General features: G+C 42.1%; 1 protein-coding gene across 3 annotated transcripts in view; it reads right to left on the reverse strand.

The window, feature by feature from the left end:
* mpripb (myosin phosphatase Rho interacting protein b) overlaps window positions 1-17,489 on the reverse strand; it is a 38,936-nt gene that overhangs the window by 15,989 nt on the left and 5,458 nt on the right. For all 3 annotated transcript variants that reach the window (XM_086138143.1, XM_086138144.1, XM_086138145.1), the window contains exons 2-9: window positions 14,538-14,615; window positions 13,298-13,363; window positions 8,555-8,706; window positions 8,407-8,491; window positions 8,109-8,283; window positions 6,719-7,154; window positions 4,002-4,128; window positions 3,127-3,213 (exon numbers count right to left, since the gene is read on the reverse strand). In XM_086138143.1, coding sequence (XP_085994269.1) covers window positions 3,127-3,213; window positions 4,002-4,128; window positions 6,719-7,154; window positions 8,109-8,283; window positions 8,407-8,491; window positions 8,555-8,706; window positions 13,298-13,363; window positions 14,538-14,615 — 1,206 coding nt within the window. The remainder of the gene's footprint in view (window positions 1-3,126; window positions 3,214-4,001; window positions 4,129-6,718; window positions 7,155-8,108; window positions 8,284-8,406; window positions 8,492-8,554; window positions 8,707-13,297; window positions 13,364-14,537; window positions 14,616-17,489) is intronic.

Here is a 17,489-nt window from a genome sequence, read left to right on the forward strand (position 1 = left end):
AGTCAAATCACACTTCAGGTGGGGGAGAGAAGTTGACGTGACATATGGTCTGGATAATTTCAACTAATAGGATAAGACTGTGGTCTCAAATCGGACCACTGGTCAGGTCCAACTTCCACCTCAATCGTTTTTGCTGTGTGAAAATCCAGCTGAGGATGCACAATCCTGTGCTTGATCCTGTAATAAACTGCTGTGGTTTGACGCAGTGGGAGACAACAAAGACGTGACCGGTGTCCAGAGAAAGCAGATGCGGTGAACAAGCTAAAAACACGCACATACAAACACAAACAACATCGGACAGCTGGCCGATAAAAGGGTCAAAGAAAACGTGGGTAAGTATGTCGTTGTGTTCGCAGCAAGATTTTAAGGATGAGGATACATTTTATTTTGGCATCTGATTAACTTTGCACACTTATTTTTACACTTGTGCAACAGTTGTTACTTTCCAAGTTACAAAGTTACTCAAAAACACACCTGTATGGGTTTTTTTCTTTTTTAAAGATGAGCATTTGACCCTGAAAGAAAAAAATGTATCAGTAGGAAAGGTATGTGCTAGCTAATAGCACTGCTTTCCGCTGAGCATAAGCTAGTGATACAACCACCCCTGATACCAGGGCCGGCCCTAGGTGAGATTTTAATTGCCCCCCCCCCCCCCCCTTACATCGGTGATTTTCATATGCTTACTAAGAGGAGATACTTTTTTTTAACATTGCCTTTAATAAAATAACATTACACAATTTAAAATATACATTTAGAATTTTGTTTTTTCAAACAAATCATACGAGTGACTTGCTACTGCGACTTCTAATTGCGCAAATCAAACGGAGGAACGAGTTGAACTCTGTTCCAATTTTCCTCCTGTTTTTTATTTCTTCCCTGTGCTCTAGATAGCTTTGGTAATCTTGACATGTTTGCACCGTTCTCCGGGGTCACATCAATAAATTTGCTCTGTTTGCCATTGAGGGTTCTCAAACTTTGATGTGTTATTACTTTTGTTAACAGAGAATAACGATGTTCCTGACTTTTTGACTTTTCCTGTCTCTGTACGTCATACCTATCATTCCCATGCTGCAATGTCATCTTATTATAAAAATATAATCTTCATTTCAGTGTAAATCTTTGGCACCGGAGGGCCGTTGCCGGGTTTCCATAGCAACCAGCGGCGGCATTGATTTCTGAGAAAAGCTGCCGGTCACCATAGTCTAGATAAAAAAAACTTCAACAGTAAGGAGGCATTACATAAGCTTCAAAATATTGACGAGGCTGTGTTTGAGGATGAGTGGCCGCTGGATGTCTTGGCTGACAGTAACTTCAAGCGAGCAGTCTCCCCCCTCAACGAAGAGGAACTGTGTCACGTCACTTCCCCCACAATGTTTACTCCACTATAAAATCACGAGTTTAGCGGGAGAAATGACTGATTAGAAACCGTGCGGGAGATAGGGTTGTAATTAGGGAGCCTCCTGTGTGAATCGGGAGAGTTGGCAAGTATGACGAGCGTTTTTTTTTAAAATCAATTTGGTGCCCCCTCCATCAGATGGCGCCCTATGAGGACGCTTGGTTCGCCTATGCCCAGGACGGGCCCTGCTCCTCACACACACACACACACACACACACAGGTACACAACAGCCAACAGCACACACACTCAAAATGAGGGCACTGAAAATACACAGCAGGCAAAATCTGCAACAGAATAAGCATGTAACCTGAAGAGGAGAGGTAGGGATGGAGGCATGGCCGTACCCTCAAACCATCACATCAGAGCAACACTAGTCTAGCGGAGAAAGGCAATTACTGTAATAGAAATAATAAAAATAGAAAGAATAAAAGCGTCAAGTAATCGCAAAAAAAAAAAAAGGCAACATTGGACAAATTGAGTTGCTTACGAGCAATTGTGTAACCAAGGTTTCAATGTCATTGGAGGAATTTCACAAAATGACCGAACACGGTTACCTAATCAATATGGTCTCAAAACAAAAGAAAAAAAGCCTGAGTCTTTTCGAAACAGCTCAAAGCCAGGCGGCCATTTTGACCCTGGATCGTAAGACTTTTTAGCAGGACAGAAGCAGCTTTGTCTTGAGACAACAGACATACAGAATTGCACCAGGATTAACTGGCACATTTCAACTGGAGGTAATCAGATAAGAAGTTTCCATCAAAGCTTGTTATTCACTATATCGTCTGATCAAAGCACTTTCTCTTCTCCCTCATTCTCAATAGTTTTCATCAAGCTAGCATCTTCTAAGTTCTGTTATGTTCGATTGTACTTTTTTTAATTTATTTTTATTTTTTTTAACTTGCCTTTTCTCCCTAAACATTTTGCAGCCGCGGCCCACAAGCGTTTCCTCCCTGCCAGTGTCTGAATGTGAATTGCACGAACCAACATCGTCGTACTAAATTGTTTGGAAGACAAAAATGTTGGTTGAGCTAGTGCGAAATATTTGTGCACCTTGCTTCCCAAAGCAGTCAACCTCGCCTAAACGCTAACCGAATGGACAAACCCCAAATGTTAAAAGCTATGGGCCTTCAGAGACCTAAAAAGTTGCAATAGGTGTATTATGTAAGCCTAAAATGAATCACTTAAATGACAAGGAGTCACTTTCAAGAAATGATGTCGTTCTGTGTTTTAACTATTTCATACTTCATTTATATATCAGTTATTGTATACAATACAATTCAATGTGTGTGAAAACAACCTATTAACAGTAGCAGTCTATTTGGGACCAACTAGCGAACTCAACAATGTGTGCTTTAAATAGAAGTAAAAATATGACTGCACTTTGACAGCAATATGCCAACAATGTGCCATCACACACATTTGGTCAGCACACCTACGCTAAAAGCTGGTAACATTGAGGTGGCAGTGCAGACGTCAGCATAATAATAACTCATTATGAAATGAGACTGCCTACAATCTCACTACATGTATGATACCCTGAGCGTGAGACAGAGATTTCACGGTAAAAAAAAATAGAATGACACACACACAAAAAAAATAATAAAACACCTTGATGAAAAACTTGACGAATCCCAACGTTCACTTTTGTCCTACAAACATGGTATGATGAGAAAAATGGATCTTAGAAAGACTTGTTGACCAAAGCACGGGGAAGAGATATCACACTCACTGTCATGACTGAATCGGTTGTCCGTCGGTCAAGGGACTTGGCTCTCCTAAGAGGCGGCAGGGAAGAGGTGAAATCCAGATTTTGACCCTGAGGACGATACATACAGTAAATATGTGAACAATCTACATTTATTGTATGGTCAGTACATTCAAAAACATGAGGTATCATGCAGATTTTTAAGATGTAATCATAAGTGGTATATAAATGGAAGTCTGGCAATTTTCTGAGAAAAAAAAAAAGTGCTCAACTGGTTTAAAAAGTCTAAATAATATTCTACATCCATCAGAAAATCTACACAAACACGAAAGCGGAAGTTAAACATAGTTTGTTGCTATTATCACACATGTAAGCATGCTGTCCCAGCATCTTTGTCTGCACACACTATAAGGTGCATGAGGGGAAGACATCTGGCAGAACAAGAGAATCCTATTCAACAGTATGAAAAAAAGTCAGTATGATAGCATTGGGGGATGGGGGCAGGGGGGTCATGGTGGGAAAAGGAAGCACAATCACCAGGGGAATCCCACCACAGAATACAAACTGGAAATGAAGACAGCACATGCGGATGATCTTTGAACCACAAACCAAAAAAAAAAGACAGGACAGGATGAAAAAAAAAAGATGGCGGGAAGACAAGGCAAAGAAAAACATTAGGAAGATGAAGTGAAATATAATAGGATTGCCACCCCCCCAAAAAAACATATTCGGCATGTCTTATGCTGATCTATGTCCTGATGCGACATTGTTAATAAAAACAAAAACGAATAATAAACACTTTACAAGCCTCTCTGTATATATCGTAAATTGCTTTACAATGCTGGCAGTATTCTCTCCAACATGCTCACGTAAATGTGTGCACGCAGAAAGTATTATACCTCTCTGTGGAAACGCCTGTGCTCACTGCGGCCTTGTCTGGCTCCACTCCTGCCCGACTCTTCCACCTCCATTTTCTCTGCATTCTCAAGCTCGAGGGCCTCCAACTTCTCAATCACGCCAGAGCGACTGTGAATCAACATTCAACATTCACGTCAAGTTTTAAAGAGGTCAAGGAAAAACAACATCCCGTTATTACTGAAGCAACACAGACTGACAGATCTAAACGAGTGAATATTAACTATTTTTGGTGTGCCGTATAGTGTGTGAAGGATAATGTGTTCATTTTCCTAATATTGTGCTTAGAAGTTGGAAAACCAGTTGAAGCTTTTGGTGTACAACTGCCCCCACAAATGCCGAGTTGAGACACAAATTGTATTTTAGTCCATATGAAGCATAGTCTCGGTTGTCCAGCAGCAAAATAAATTGTTACTGTGGCGCCAGGGCCCATCCCAAGTAAATTGGAAATTATACACAGAAACTATGATGATGGCCAGTCTTGCGAAAATGCACTATTAAAATATGGAAAGGTACATATGGCTACAAGAAAGAAAACAAGTAAAGCAAAATGTACGATTCTCTTACGAGCTTGCGAAAAGGGAGCTTTTGAGAAGAATGATGAAGGCGTGGAACTCATGTTCAATTTTGTACGTGTCCCACAAAACAGCATGAAATAAGGAGGTAGGCAGCGTGGTGGCTTTATAAAACAGAAAATAAATCAAATATGCAAAGAATGTAATCAGGAATTCAAAGTTAAGGGGAGGAAGTGCGTAAAACAGAGTTTTTAATTTGCTCCTTTTGTTTTCAGATATTAATGCCTCGATTAGAAAGCTGGCAGGAAATGAGGAATAAGAATTTAATCTGACCTCGCTAAGCATAGACAGGGGTTAAATTGAGCAGGAAACCGACTCTGGGAAGAAAATGATGACCCCCCCCCCCCCCCCGGTTTGTTTAAAAAACTGCTGTCTGTAATGTGTGTAAGTGGGTGTGAGACTTAAAACTCTCCACGAGGCAGATTACTGAATGGAAAGTACACAGTGTGGATTTATATTCCATGCTTACAGTCAATGACGTAACTGCTGATAAAAGAATAGGCTGCAAAAACAAGTCTTTCCGAGAAACCAGCGTAATAGGGATGCTCACAACCCTTGTGCGTCTTTAATTTACTTGATACAACAATCCAGTCATTTATATTCCTGTCCACGTAAAACCACAACAGTTCATGTGTCTGCGCTTTAATCCTAGCTCAGGGTAAATCGGCAAATCATTGAAATGGTGCAGTTATATAATGTGGCTCGGGTTCCATTAAATACTAGAACTGTTGGTAAAGACAGTGAGGGGAGTGCCGAGCTAAAGATACCACTTCTAAATGCCTGCAAACAGAATTACATTGTACTTTTCACGCAAGGCACCCATGTCCCACTCAGTTCCAACTAGACACACGAGGCCACATGTTGCCACAATAGATCCACCATCAAGACACCAAAATGTCAACCAACAAAGCACAAATAATTGTCATTTGTGAAACTAACTACAGTGAAACTCCTCTACAACTAAACCTACATGGGCGAAAATACCCCTTAGTGTGAAAAAATCTTCATGCATTAACACCATTATTGTATTGTATTCCCACTTTCCTGCCCCCCATGCAATGAAAAAAACCCTGTTGCGTTATACAAAATCTTTTTCTCTGCTCTTGCCTCGCGACGAGATTCACTACAACAAAGTCTAATTCAACAGCAACCTCTACTGCTTTGTTCGGAAACAGCAACAGCAACCACCACACTGGTTTACACATGCGCAGTAGTCCAGGAAGTATTTGTTATTGTTAGTTTCAGACGCAGCAAAAACGTTGCATTGCTAAGATTGCTACAAAAAGCAGCTAAGACAAGAAGAGCTCTGACGCTGGAAGAGAGGGTAAAAGTGATCACAATGAAAGACGGAGGAAGCAAAATAAAATACATTATCCAAGAAATTGATGTAAGTGAAAGTGAATGCTGATCGTAAATTTCGCAATTTCTTTCCCTTTTTTTCTTTCTACACTGACTATATTAAGTGTATGCTCATACTTATGCACTATTGGAATAAAAATAAAGAGTACACATGTGTTTTTGTGTGTGTGTGTGTGTTTACATCTGACATCAAATTTGCGACAGTGAAAACCCCCCCCGTTGTGAAAGATTTCTTGCTGCAAACATGATTTCGTTGTAGAGGAGTTTCACTGTATCGTACTGTATACTATTAATTTGATAGTTAAAAAAAAAACTGAGGCCCAATTGAAATGAAAAGGCGCATTACTCAACACATTTTAACAGACACAAAGCATCTCATTATTCATTATTTCTTGTTATACGGAATCATCAATAGCCAGTAAGTCATGATGGTCATTTAAGAGCACATTTAAAGTTACGGTAAGAATCACAGGACATTGAGCCACTCTGCCACCATGGCAACAGCGGCTGTGGGACTTTTTGGAGGGCCGAAAAGATTCTATTGTCTTTTGGGCCAGGACTGTGCTTTTCAGTGCATATGTGCGTAATTAACTCGTCCAATTGACTTGACAGCATCTATCAAAGACTCAATCAATTAATCAAACTCATCTGTTGATGCAGTGGATACACTGCAACGGAAAAAAGATGGGAGGGGTGTTTACAGTTCCTGGCGAGTGCCCAGAGTTCCTGCTGTCGAAAATGTGCAGAGGGAAGAAGAGGACACTGACCTCCTCTCGGGGCTGAGAACAGCCTCCCTCTCGTGCCTTTCAGGGCTCCTAAACCGGCTCCTCTTCTCTGCCTTTCTCGCTTCTGCTTCCAGCCTTCGGGATCGAGGCGTGTCGTGGTGGCTGTACGAGTGGTTCCCTCTCTGGGGGGCCGGGTGACTCTCAGTGCTGGTCACTGTGCTGCCGCTGGCATCGGAGTCCAGGGAGCTGACCGAGCCACTGATGTGTGAGCCATTAGATAGCAGTGAGCTGCCAGAGGGGAAGGGGTCACTGGGAGCAGGAGAAAGGCAGCGGGGTACACCGCCCAGGCTGGAACAAGAGCCTGTCGGGGAAAGGAGGTCACTGGGCGGCTGCGGCACAGAACCGTGCAGGGCCAGGCTACCCTGATCCACTTCGTCGCCATTCACTGAGCCTGCGTCAGACCCCTGTCGACATTCACCTACAAAAATGAATCAATGAACACCTTGTCACCGGGAATCAAACCAACTTGATCACCGGTGAAGATATTGCCAGTAATTTAGGACTCTGTGCTATCTGCCAGGACAGAATGTTGTTCGTTTAAAACTGCAGGCTGTTGATCATGACCTTTCTTCTGCAATTCGAGTCCATATTTACAAAACAGAATGCTCCGTATGCAAGAAATGCTCAGAGGGTACGGGAAGGGTATAACAGGGTAGGTGTATGATGAGAGCAAACACAGAGAACAAGAAGTGAAGAGAAAACACGTCAATATTTGTATTCCAACTGGAACCACGATTTGATGAGCACTTTGTATACTCCCCTCTGGAACATTGAGGCCAATTCGATAGCTTTTGCTAAGACGGAAAACAGAAACACGTCGCGGAGAGCAGATGTTGCCAGACAGGCCGAACTTGAGATGAATGTCCTCTAGATTAGCTGTTTTAGCTTGACACCGCATGATGAAGTTGCCGGACTTATTAACCCTTTCGGGGACAGCGGTTACTGCAGTGGACAGCTTATTGTGTTCTCAGGTTACAGGGTGCATGAAAGTGTTGAACGTGCATTCATAGTGCAAGCCGGAAGCGCTGTGAGACGCTGCCGCAATGTTTCTGTCACGACTGTTTGTACATGGGCTCATAAAACCAATGATAATAATAACAATAAAGTGGAATTTCACTTTACGGTTCAAAATTAATTCATTGCAGAACTCAGTTTGAAAGAAAATACAGTGCACCGGCATCCACTAATTTTTCTTTCATGGCTGTCAATTATATGTGGATTGTCTCCGTTCGCAGGCCGGTTCAGTTCCGAGCCCCTGCAAATTGCGGGGGTCCACTGGACTGTCATAGTACCACAGCAAACAAAGCTACCTTCACGCTTTGAGGACATCTTTATATATCACATGCAACATCTTAAAATGTGTTATTTTTGCCTGTTGGGTGTGGCGGTGGGGAGCCTAAAGGCAGCTCAGCAGGGGCCCATACTGTGGCCCCTTCAGCCTCTCTTTGGTTGAGCTCTTCCTGCCAGATGATGGAACTGGAATCTGGAACTTTCTCTGCCTCTGGGATACCTGAGCCAGTCACTGCTACCTTGGCTGGCCCTGGCTCCTGTCGGGAGGCGGGTATATAAAAGCAAGACTTGTTTGTTATGGAAATGAAAGCAGCAACTGTATCACCAAATCAGTTGTCCGTTTGCCAAGAAAGTGCTACATCGAGAGTGAGGAGGCCTACCTGGGAGGTTGTAGGCTCCACCTTACGCTTCTTCTTCTGGTTCTGCTTATTGGTGCGGGGATACACAACGAGCTGCTCAGTCCACCTGAATGGACGATTGACAAGTGTGATTTTTACACCTCCGAACAGAGACACCAAAACAACATACCCATTAATGATCTCTTTATTCTCCCCCCTGATGAAGTACTCCTGTTCTGGGGTGATTATGCACAAGGAGTTCTTCTGGCCAGTCTTCGGTTCCGCGTCGACGACATCCATACATAGGTTCATATTCACTGTGCCCTGAGGCAGTGTACTTGGCTAAAGGAGAACAAACAAGCAAACGGTCACTGTTGTGTTTGGTAAGCCAATAAGAATGCCGACTAAGTTGACATTTTATCACTGGATGCCCCCCCCAAAATATAAAAGAAAACATGAACAAATATGGAAATAGTTGAAACAAGAACTGGGCCAGGAAGGGACGCCTGGCCAACAGTAGTGATAACTATGAAAAATACACATTTTAAAGAAAGCATGCTTCGGGGTCACAGAATGTTTCATTTTTCATCAGTCTTTTCATTTTCACGAGCAGATGTCAGGATAAATCACATTTGCGTCTCTTATCATCAGATTACCACGGCAACCGCACAACTCATTTCAACTGTGGCACAAATAGGGAGGGGGGACGCCAAAATAAAGCTGCTTTGGGAGTGTGATCATTGGGTCTGCTTTTAAAACATTCTACAGTACGGGAGCCTCGAAAACTTGCCAACAAAGATCCAGTCAACCAAACTGCCAACTGTTTTGACACATCGATGTTTTGGTGGAACAGGATAATACGATAAACGTAATGTTTGGGATGATAGCACCAAACCCAACAACCTTTCTGTGAGTCTGCTCGAAAATCCTGCGGCTCTGTTATCAGGCTTTGTCGGGTTATGGCGGCTACAGATGTAAAACAGGTGCTGGGTCGCTTTTCAGCTCCTTTTAAGGCCACTGAACACAGATCAAGCTTTATTAAGATCTGCCTGAAACCCCCCTGGGGGCTGCCAAATATGGCAATTACACACCGCCTCTTTAGAACTCCGACCCTATGGAAGAATTTCCTGTACTTGAAAGAAACAGTCGAGCCTGAAAAGAAGTAGCGGTAGCTGTCAAGTGTATGGAAGACTTCAGTTCAACTAAGTCAGGGGAAGAGTGTATCTCCATCGCGTGCGCTGCCATTTTGTGGTTGGTTTTCACCCTTTTCACAAATGAAATTCACAACGCTGCAAAGTAGACACAAACTTGCTTACTGCTTCTTGAAAAGATATTATCACGCACCACAGAAAATGACAGCCACACTAAACATATCACAAATGGCCATTGGAGAGCCATTGACCAAAGCTTAGAAAAATTAATGATAAACTATCTTTAAAATAGTTAAGCCTAAATCGACAGCACCTCTGATGGTTGCAACAAAGCAGTTTTGCCTCAATTGCTTCAAAATATCAATAATAAACTCAACAAAATCAGCACAATTTTTGACCGTTCATTGCGTAAGTCAGGGATGTCAAACTAATTTTTGTTGCGGGCCACATTTTAGTTACCGTTTCCCTTGGAGGGCCGTTATGACTGAAACCATATAGAGAAATCAAGAATAACGGTTGATTATACTCCTGTTTAAGTTCCTGTCATGAGGGGGTTGGTAACAGAAAATGCTTAGAATATCTGTCTTATTTATAACATATGAGAGTTAAAATTTTTGGTAGACATTTTAGAAAGCATCATGGAAGTTGACATGTGTGATCTGCTTTTGGGGGCCACATAAAATGATTTGGTGGGCCAGATCTGGCCCCCGGGCCTTGAGTTTGACACCTGTGGTGTAAGTAATCAATGCAAAAAAAAAAAAAAAAGTAATGAATAATTCATTGTGCGTGTCAGTTTATATGGACGTTTACGTGCAGTAGTGTGGCGAATGTCGGCCATTGGCCAAAAACCTAAACAAAAGATGAATAAAATAAAAGAACATCAAAAGAGGAAGAAGATAAAAAAAATCCTAAGTACTTTTTAAGTATTCAGTCTAACTTGGTATTAAAACTCTCTTTTCACAACTACCAAGTAAACTACTGTAAAGTTGATGAAATGACATATATATTTTTAATTTGTTATCATTGCAGCCAGACTGAAAGGTTAAAAAAAAAAAAAGACATAAAAAGTGATTAAGACTGCATGAAGAAACGTAACCAAGGCTTGCCTTTAAAACGGTGTCTCCAATCCATCAATGATAAATCCTGCAGGACACTTTTACAGGCTGAGCCAAAGGCAAGTCTCAAGCGTCAACCAAATCAGGCTGTGGACAGAACACTGTTTTTTTTTTTGTTTGTTTTTTAATATGGTGGCCTCACAGTAATGTTCATGACAGAAACGGACCGTCACGTTTATGATCCGAATTTGTGAATACGATGCACTGACATTATTCTGAACATTTCTGTTACATGAGCACCCGAGCATCAGCTGAGCTGCTCGCTGCGGCAGGCCATGTGCGGAATGTCCAGGTCTGAAGCATATTGAACGTTTTCTTCTGTGGTTTCGAGGGGCTCGAACTCCCTTTTTTTTTCCCTTGCACGCTGGGGGCTGTCGGCTCACTACAGTGACCAAATAAGGGCAGTGGGAGAGGAATGCTGCTTTCACCGGGAGAGCATCTTTCCTTCCATTCGTTGTGAAAAAGACTGGGGTTTTGAAAGAGGTCATTGCTTCAGTTCGCGTACTGCTATCGACCGGCTGAAAAATAACAGGTGATGTCATCGACCTTTAATCTGTAAAATGATACAGATGTTCAAACCACTGACAATCTAAACAAGGCACTCCTCCGACCTGGCTTTGGGTAAAACAAGCTATGACAAACGAGCCTTGGTGGAGTAAATTCCTTGATGAAACCAGATTAAAAGAACATGAACAGAACTCTACGACTCTCGATCTTTCTGCTGTCCACTAAATAAAAATCATGGTCGCCGGGTCCCGTTATAGTGGTGAGTTGCGGTCTGCTGCAAGAATCGAGATGCGACATTTGACTGATTCGGAGAGGGCGAAAGGTCAACTTCAAGCTGGTGCTCCACAAAACTAAGTTACGGTATTGTTTTGGAGTGATCCCTACTACGTGATTTGGACGCTATGAAACATCTATTGTATGATATATCGGCACGTCTTTATATTGTGGATTTTTCTTCAAGTTTATGGGCAATTTGTACAAACAGAACATTAATATTAAAATCTATCAAGAGAGACTTGCACCAGATTTACAAGAGCAGAAAGACAATTTCCATCTGTAGTCCATCCATCATTAGATTTCCTTTTTTTCTTTGCTACTGGGGGCATGCTGCTTCTTTTCCTCCGCAAAGTAAGATGCTTGCGTCGATCGGGATTTATTTTGTCATTTACAGCGGGGGTGCCCAACCGCGATTGCTAGTGTACACTGCACCCCCTAAGAATCCTATCAGTTTCACTTTTACAAAGTCGTATTTAAAAAGTAAAATTACATTAAAAAATACTTTTTTTTTTTTAATTCTCAATCAGTTCGTTTCATCTGCAACTCACCGATGGCACTGGCAAAGAATGAAAATATGGAGTGCCAGGAGAAGCATTTTAAAGCAGGAAAACATTTTAAAATGAAAATAAAAGTAGAGAACAACAGGCTGAATGATTGTACGATACGCCAATGTTACATGACGCATAAACAACGAACGGAGAACGTGCCTGGGATGTTCACGTAACATATTAAGAGTTATTCAGATAACTAAAGCATAAAGAACATGCTAACACGTTTCCCAAACCAGCAGTGTGTCACTCCAAATCCCTAAATCCAATGAAATCTTCATCCTCTGTGTCAGTTTTCAACAACTCCGCCAACTCCAGAGGTAGAAGATACGGCGCTTCCTCTTCTACGTCGCTTACGTCAAGACTCATCGTCAACACAGGCCTAGAGCGCCCTCTTGCGGTTCAATGTGAAAATAACTGTGACTTATAGTCCGGAAAATACGGTAAGCCTTTGCAATTTTCTCTCACAGGATGGCTAAAGATTCTCTATCGATCCTTCCAGCGACCCCACTATTAACTGTCAAAGCATAATCATTTCTACTATCATCTTTGCTATGCAGAACATCGATGAAAGTTGATGAAGAGCAATAAATGATATAATCCAAAAAAAAAAACTGTGGATGGGTGTGGTGTAAGAAATCTCAACTGGTCCCAATGGAGGACTGAGTCATTGGGTAAACACGGATGAACCTGATGACAAATAGACCATTAAATGTGCCGTTATATGCGCTCGGAGGATTTGGAGACTTCCTATCTTAGGGGTCCAGAGCACGAAGCAGCCATTTTCCTGACCCAGTTTTCCTGCTTTGTGGAATAGATGAAAAGGCTCGAGGACAATGAGGCTTGCTCGTTTTGGAATCATTGTTACAATGAGAGGAAAACACAATTGCACACCGGCCTGGGTGTCACTGGAAACAGAGTGGAAACATGCATGCGTTATTGTTGTCGCTGGCACACAAATGTGACTTCATAACATCTACATTTTCTAGTCTGACCATGAAGAAACTGTGCGTTCATTTGAACCCTTTCATGCACAAATAATGGATAACCTGGAACCTGAGAAGCTGTCCACTGTAGTAACCGCTGTCCCTGAAAGGGTTAAACATAGACACGTTCATAAACTAACACTCGATAATGGTTTAGCATGGCCCATTAGTACAAGAAAGTCCAGATATTTAAAATTGATTCATTTTACGCAAACTGTGAGCTCCCAGTGTTTCCACTCAATCCTGACCAGCCAGTTTGTGGCATGCAACCCATGTCAGGACTACTTTTTCCACACTACCACAAACATTGTTTATCTGGGTTCTATCGAGATGGGTGTTTTAGTACTTACTGATTCATCCAGGGCAAAGCGCAGACAACCATGTTCGTACAGAACGAAAAATCGCCGTTGCCATTTCTGTTGGAGGGGGGGGGGGGGGGAATTAGAATATTATTGAAATGACGACATACATAATAATGGCTTTGGATCAGCAGTAGATTTTAACTTGACAAGGCCGAGCCCGAATAACTTGTTACTCGTGATTGTGATTATAGGTTATCTTATCCAACAAAATAATTTGTTCAACAGTTTTTTTTGGCCTGAAAAACACTAATACTGTTACAGTGAATGTGTTGGACCACCAAAGTTCCCTGATGCTGGTTCGACTGGGCCAAGTACACATTTCTTAAATGAATACAATGAAATCAACATGTTCTCGCTTTTGTCATATTATTTAATATTCTGACTTTTTTCCACTGAAATTGATAAATGATCATTGTCATCTTTTTTTCTGTGCTGCACACGCACCCAAAAATGTTGGATTCGATTGTACACTGGGGGGAAAAAAACCTCTGGAAAAAAAAGCAACAACAAAAAAAAGTGCAAACTACACAGAAGTAGTATTTTCTTAAAGGCTTAAATCCAGTTATAAAGACGCTGCACGTGAAATAATCATTGAAGCTTATCGTATTACATCAGGAATACACAAGGCCAGTGCCGGTTCTGGCAGGCCCAGCACAACATGATTCAGGGTGGCCCGACATGGACCTTGTGGTGTTACTCTTCCCAAATTTGCATTTAAGTAAAAACAATTGTGAATGCTCTGCCCCCCCCCCCCCAGCATTATTCAGCCCTCATGGTGCCTAATATTTTGGCTTTTGATGACGTATAGGTCGGATGAGCGCCACCTGAGCATCCATACTGCAGCCGCATCGATACCTATCCAATTTAGCCACATTAAAAAAAAAAGTCTGATACATGGCCAAAGAGGCTTTCTTACCAAACAACCCTGAACCAACTACCGAGCTTGGTGGCTGTGGCATCGTGCTCAGGGGACTATTTTGCTGTGTACACAGGGTGGAATAATGAAGGAGAACAAACTCACCACAATGACCACTAATTGTCAAATGTGACTTTGTAAAAAAATGTTTGTGCTCGTCACAATGGTTTCATCATGGTGACAGTTGCACAGTTGGAATTAATTTGTGAGGGGAAAAAAAGCAAAATCGGCTTGTGATTTACCTTTGACGTTTGTGTAGAACACGGCTGAAATCGGATTTTATGAACCTTCAAATACAGTGCACGCACTTACCCGCGAACGCTGCATCGGATTGTCAAAGTCAGTTCCCTCAGGAGCCAAGCACAACCATCCACCATAAATCGGCTTAGCCTGTAAACGAGGGAAAGGGAGAGAGAGAGAGAGAAAAAAGAGAGCCATTTAGGTAATAATTAAAACTTGGTAAGAGTGTGCAAGCTGAGGGGGATGGGAGACGGAGAGATGGTGTAAATATCCGAGAAGCCCTTTGGGCTCCAGATGTTGCAGCTGCCCTTGCGTTGCATTTCGAAGCCGCACAAACCAGCAGAGCTTTGAGTGTAATCAACTCTGTTTGATGAAATGTTTAGGAGCCTCTTTTTTTTTTTTTTCCCCAGTTTCGCCAGGGGCAAACGAGAACCCGTGTGATGAATCGAGTTACTGGTGGCATACTTAAAATAAACAAAATACATCTCACCATATGCTCAGGATTCTACTTCTGGACTCGTTTGAACACAGGTTTACTTCATCCGATACTTCAAAAGATGTGTGAATTCCATTAAGCCTTGCTCAACAAGCAATTATGACGACAACACCTGCTCGATCACTCACCCAAAAAAAACATCTTAGACCGGGAGTGGGCAATTACAGTACTTGAGGGCCGGTATCCTGGATGTTTATGTCTCCCTGTTCTCTGATTCAAATTAGTTATTCCGCAAGTTCGGCAGAAGCTGGATAACGATCCTGATCGTTTGAATCGGGGTGTGATCAAAACTCGATTATAATACCGGGCGCTGTCTGCTACGTGTCAACCACATGCCTTGCCAAGAGCCTATACATATCGTGCTTAAACTTGTAAAGGTTGTGTCAGAGTGAAATTAAATGCAAGGACCTAACCCGGGGGTCGGCAACCTGGGGCTCTGGAGCTGCATGCAGCTCGTCACCGCCGCCCTAGTGGCTCCTTTGGAGCTTTTTCAAAAATTCTTGAAAAAGAAAAAAGATGGGGGAGGGAATTATTTGTTTTAATATGGTTTCTGTAGGAGGACAAACATGATACAAACATTCTTAACGTTTTCCGATGCTGTAAAAATGTGTAGAATAAGTATGAAATTTCAACATTTCTGTCAACGAAGATTTGCGTCATAGCCTGCGACACACGTTTCTATTACCAGGATGGGATGCCAGGCAGGTGGCTGTTGTTATAAAAAAAAAAAAGTGTTTTATGTACAATTCACCAAGGGTACTGGCAAAGAATGGGAATCCGGAGGGCCAAGAGAAGCATGTTTAAACGGTACACGTTAGCTACGATAGTTAACACGCTGCAAAAGTATGTCCCATGCCTCGTTCATCGTAGCGGCCGTTATGGCTGTTGCTCATTTTGGCATGCGTGTGTAAGTGCGTGCGAATGCGTAGGTGTGCAGTAAACGGGTCGATCGCGGGAGGTTGGTTGATCGAGAAAAAGACAATTTAGTCATTTTGATAGTGGGCTAATATAGCAAATATAGATACGCACAGCACGTGTTGGCTGCACTATAAGGCTTTTAATTTTTTGTGGGTCCAGACATATTTGTTTTGGGGGTTTTTTTTTGTCCAATATGGCTTTTTCAACATTTTGGGTTGCCGACCGCTGACCTAACCTGACCTGACGGCATTATGTAGCAAATTTGTGTTGTAAAATGCATCCCATACAAATCATTCATTATCACTCGGTGGTTTACAATTGGCCACGGTGGTTCAAGGGTGGGGATGTCAGCAGTCAGCCAATTTTTAGCAGAAATGATGACGACAAAAAGTTCCCAAACAATAGCTAGCGTTCAAGTCATAAAATATCTGGAAACAGCCAACAAACAATGCATAATAAAACAAGAACCACGCTATATGAATGCGTCAACCGACTCTGATAACTTTCGAGATATCCTTTTGTGCTCTGCGGAGAGGAGAGGTTTAAGCTGCAGTACATCTGACAATATACAGTCTCAACATTATATACAAAAACGGCCTACATTATGATACAAGCCTAGTCTGCTCGATATCTTTCATCAGTCATCCAGCTCTGGCGGCAGAGCTGCGGTTGACACATTAACCAAGCCATAGCTTGTTCATTTGATGACATACTGCAGACCCGGGGCATCCCAAAAATTCTCTCCAGTGATTATATGTTCGGGAGTTTTAACCATCCATGGGACACCCAGGAAAGTTTAAAGTAGAAGCTGATAATAAGACGCTGTTAACATAACATCGTGCTGCCTATGATGAAAGAGGCTGGAAGAGTTCAGCTTGATGCAAGGAATTACAGGGTACACAGAATTTTAATTCAATTAAAAAAAATAGGACAAATAGAGTTACCTCCCTTTATTTATAAAAGCTTTTTGGATTATGTCATAAAGTTTGAGAGACTCAAATCCCGCAGAAAAAATATTTCGTGTACTTGAACCCCTGAGAGGACATAACCCCATTTTCATGAATGCCGTATCGAGAGTAGCACAAAAACTCATTCAAACAGCCTGGCAACTGGTAAACCCAAGACAAAGTTTACTTAGTTGGGCAAACCAACAGCTACATTATAATTATCACCGTGTTTGATTAAATCATCAAGCATAAACTGAGCAGTATGCCAGTTGGTGCTAAGTACACATTTGAAGAAGACCTCGCAGAAAGTTACACATTTCTGCAGTCTCCAACCCTGACTCACCTTGAGACAACAATAAGAACATAATTCTAGTACTTTAGACAAAAATTTGGTTTATTTTGTCGTCACAGAAGTCGTATAGGCTTTCCTTAACCACAGGGCACACTACAGGCATGCAATAGCGAAGCAGCGATCTCTCTCGCTCTCTTACACACTCGCGTGTCTAAGCTTGTTTATCCTCAATGAACCAAAGTGTGACTTGTAGGTAGCATGTAAGTAATCTGGAATCACAGACACCACATGAAACAGTGGCAGAAATAGGGACACGACTTTGTCTTCTATATTATCGCGAAGCTCGCTGCACCGCGGTTCATCTTTCGTAC

The sequence above is a fragment of the Hippocampus guttulatus genome, chromosome 19, assembly GCF_054856545.1.
Source record: "Hippocampus guttulatus isolate MCC_2025c chromosome 19, RoL_Hgut_1.0, whole genome shotgun sequence".
NCBI classification, from domain to species: domain Eukaryota; kingdom Metazoa; phylum Chordata; class Actinopteri; order Syngnathiformes; family Syngnathidae; genus Hippocampus; species Hippocampus guttulatus.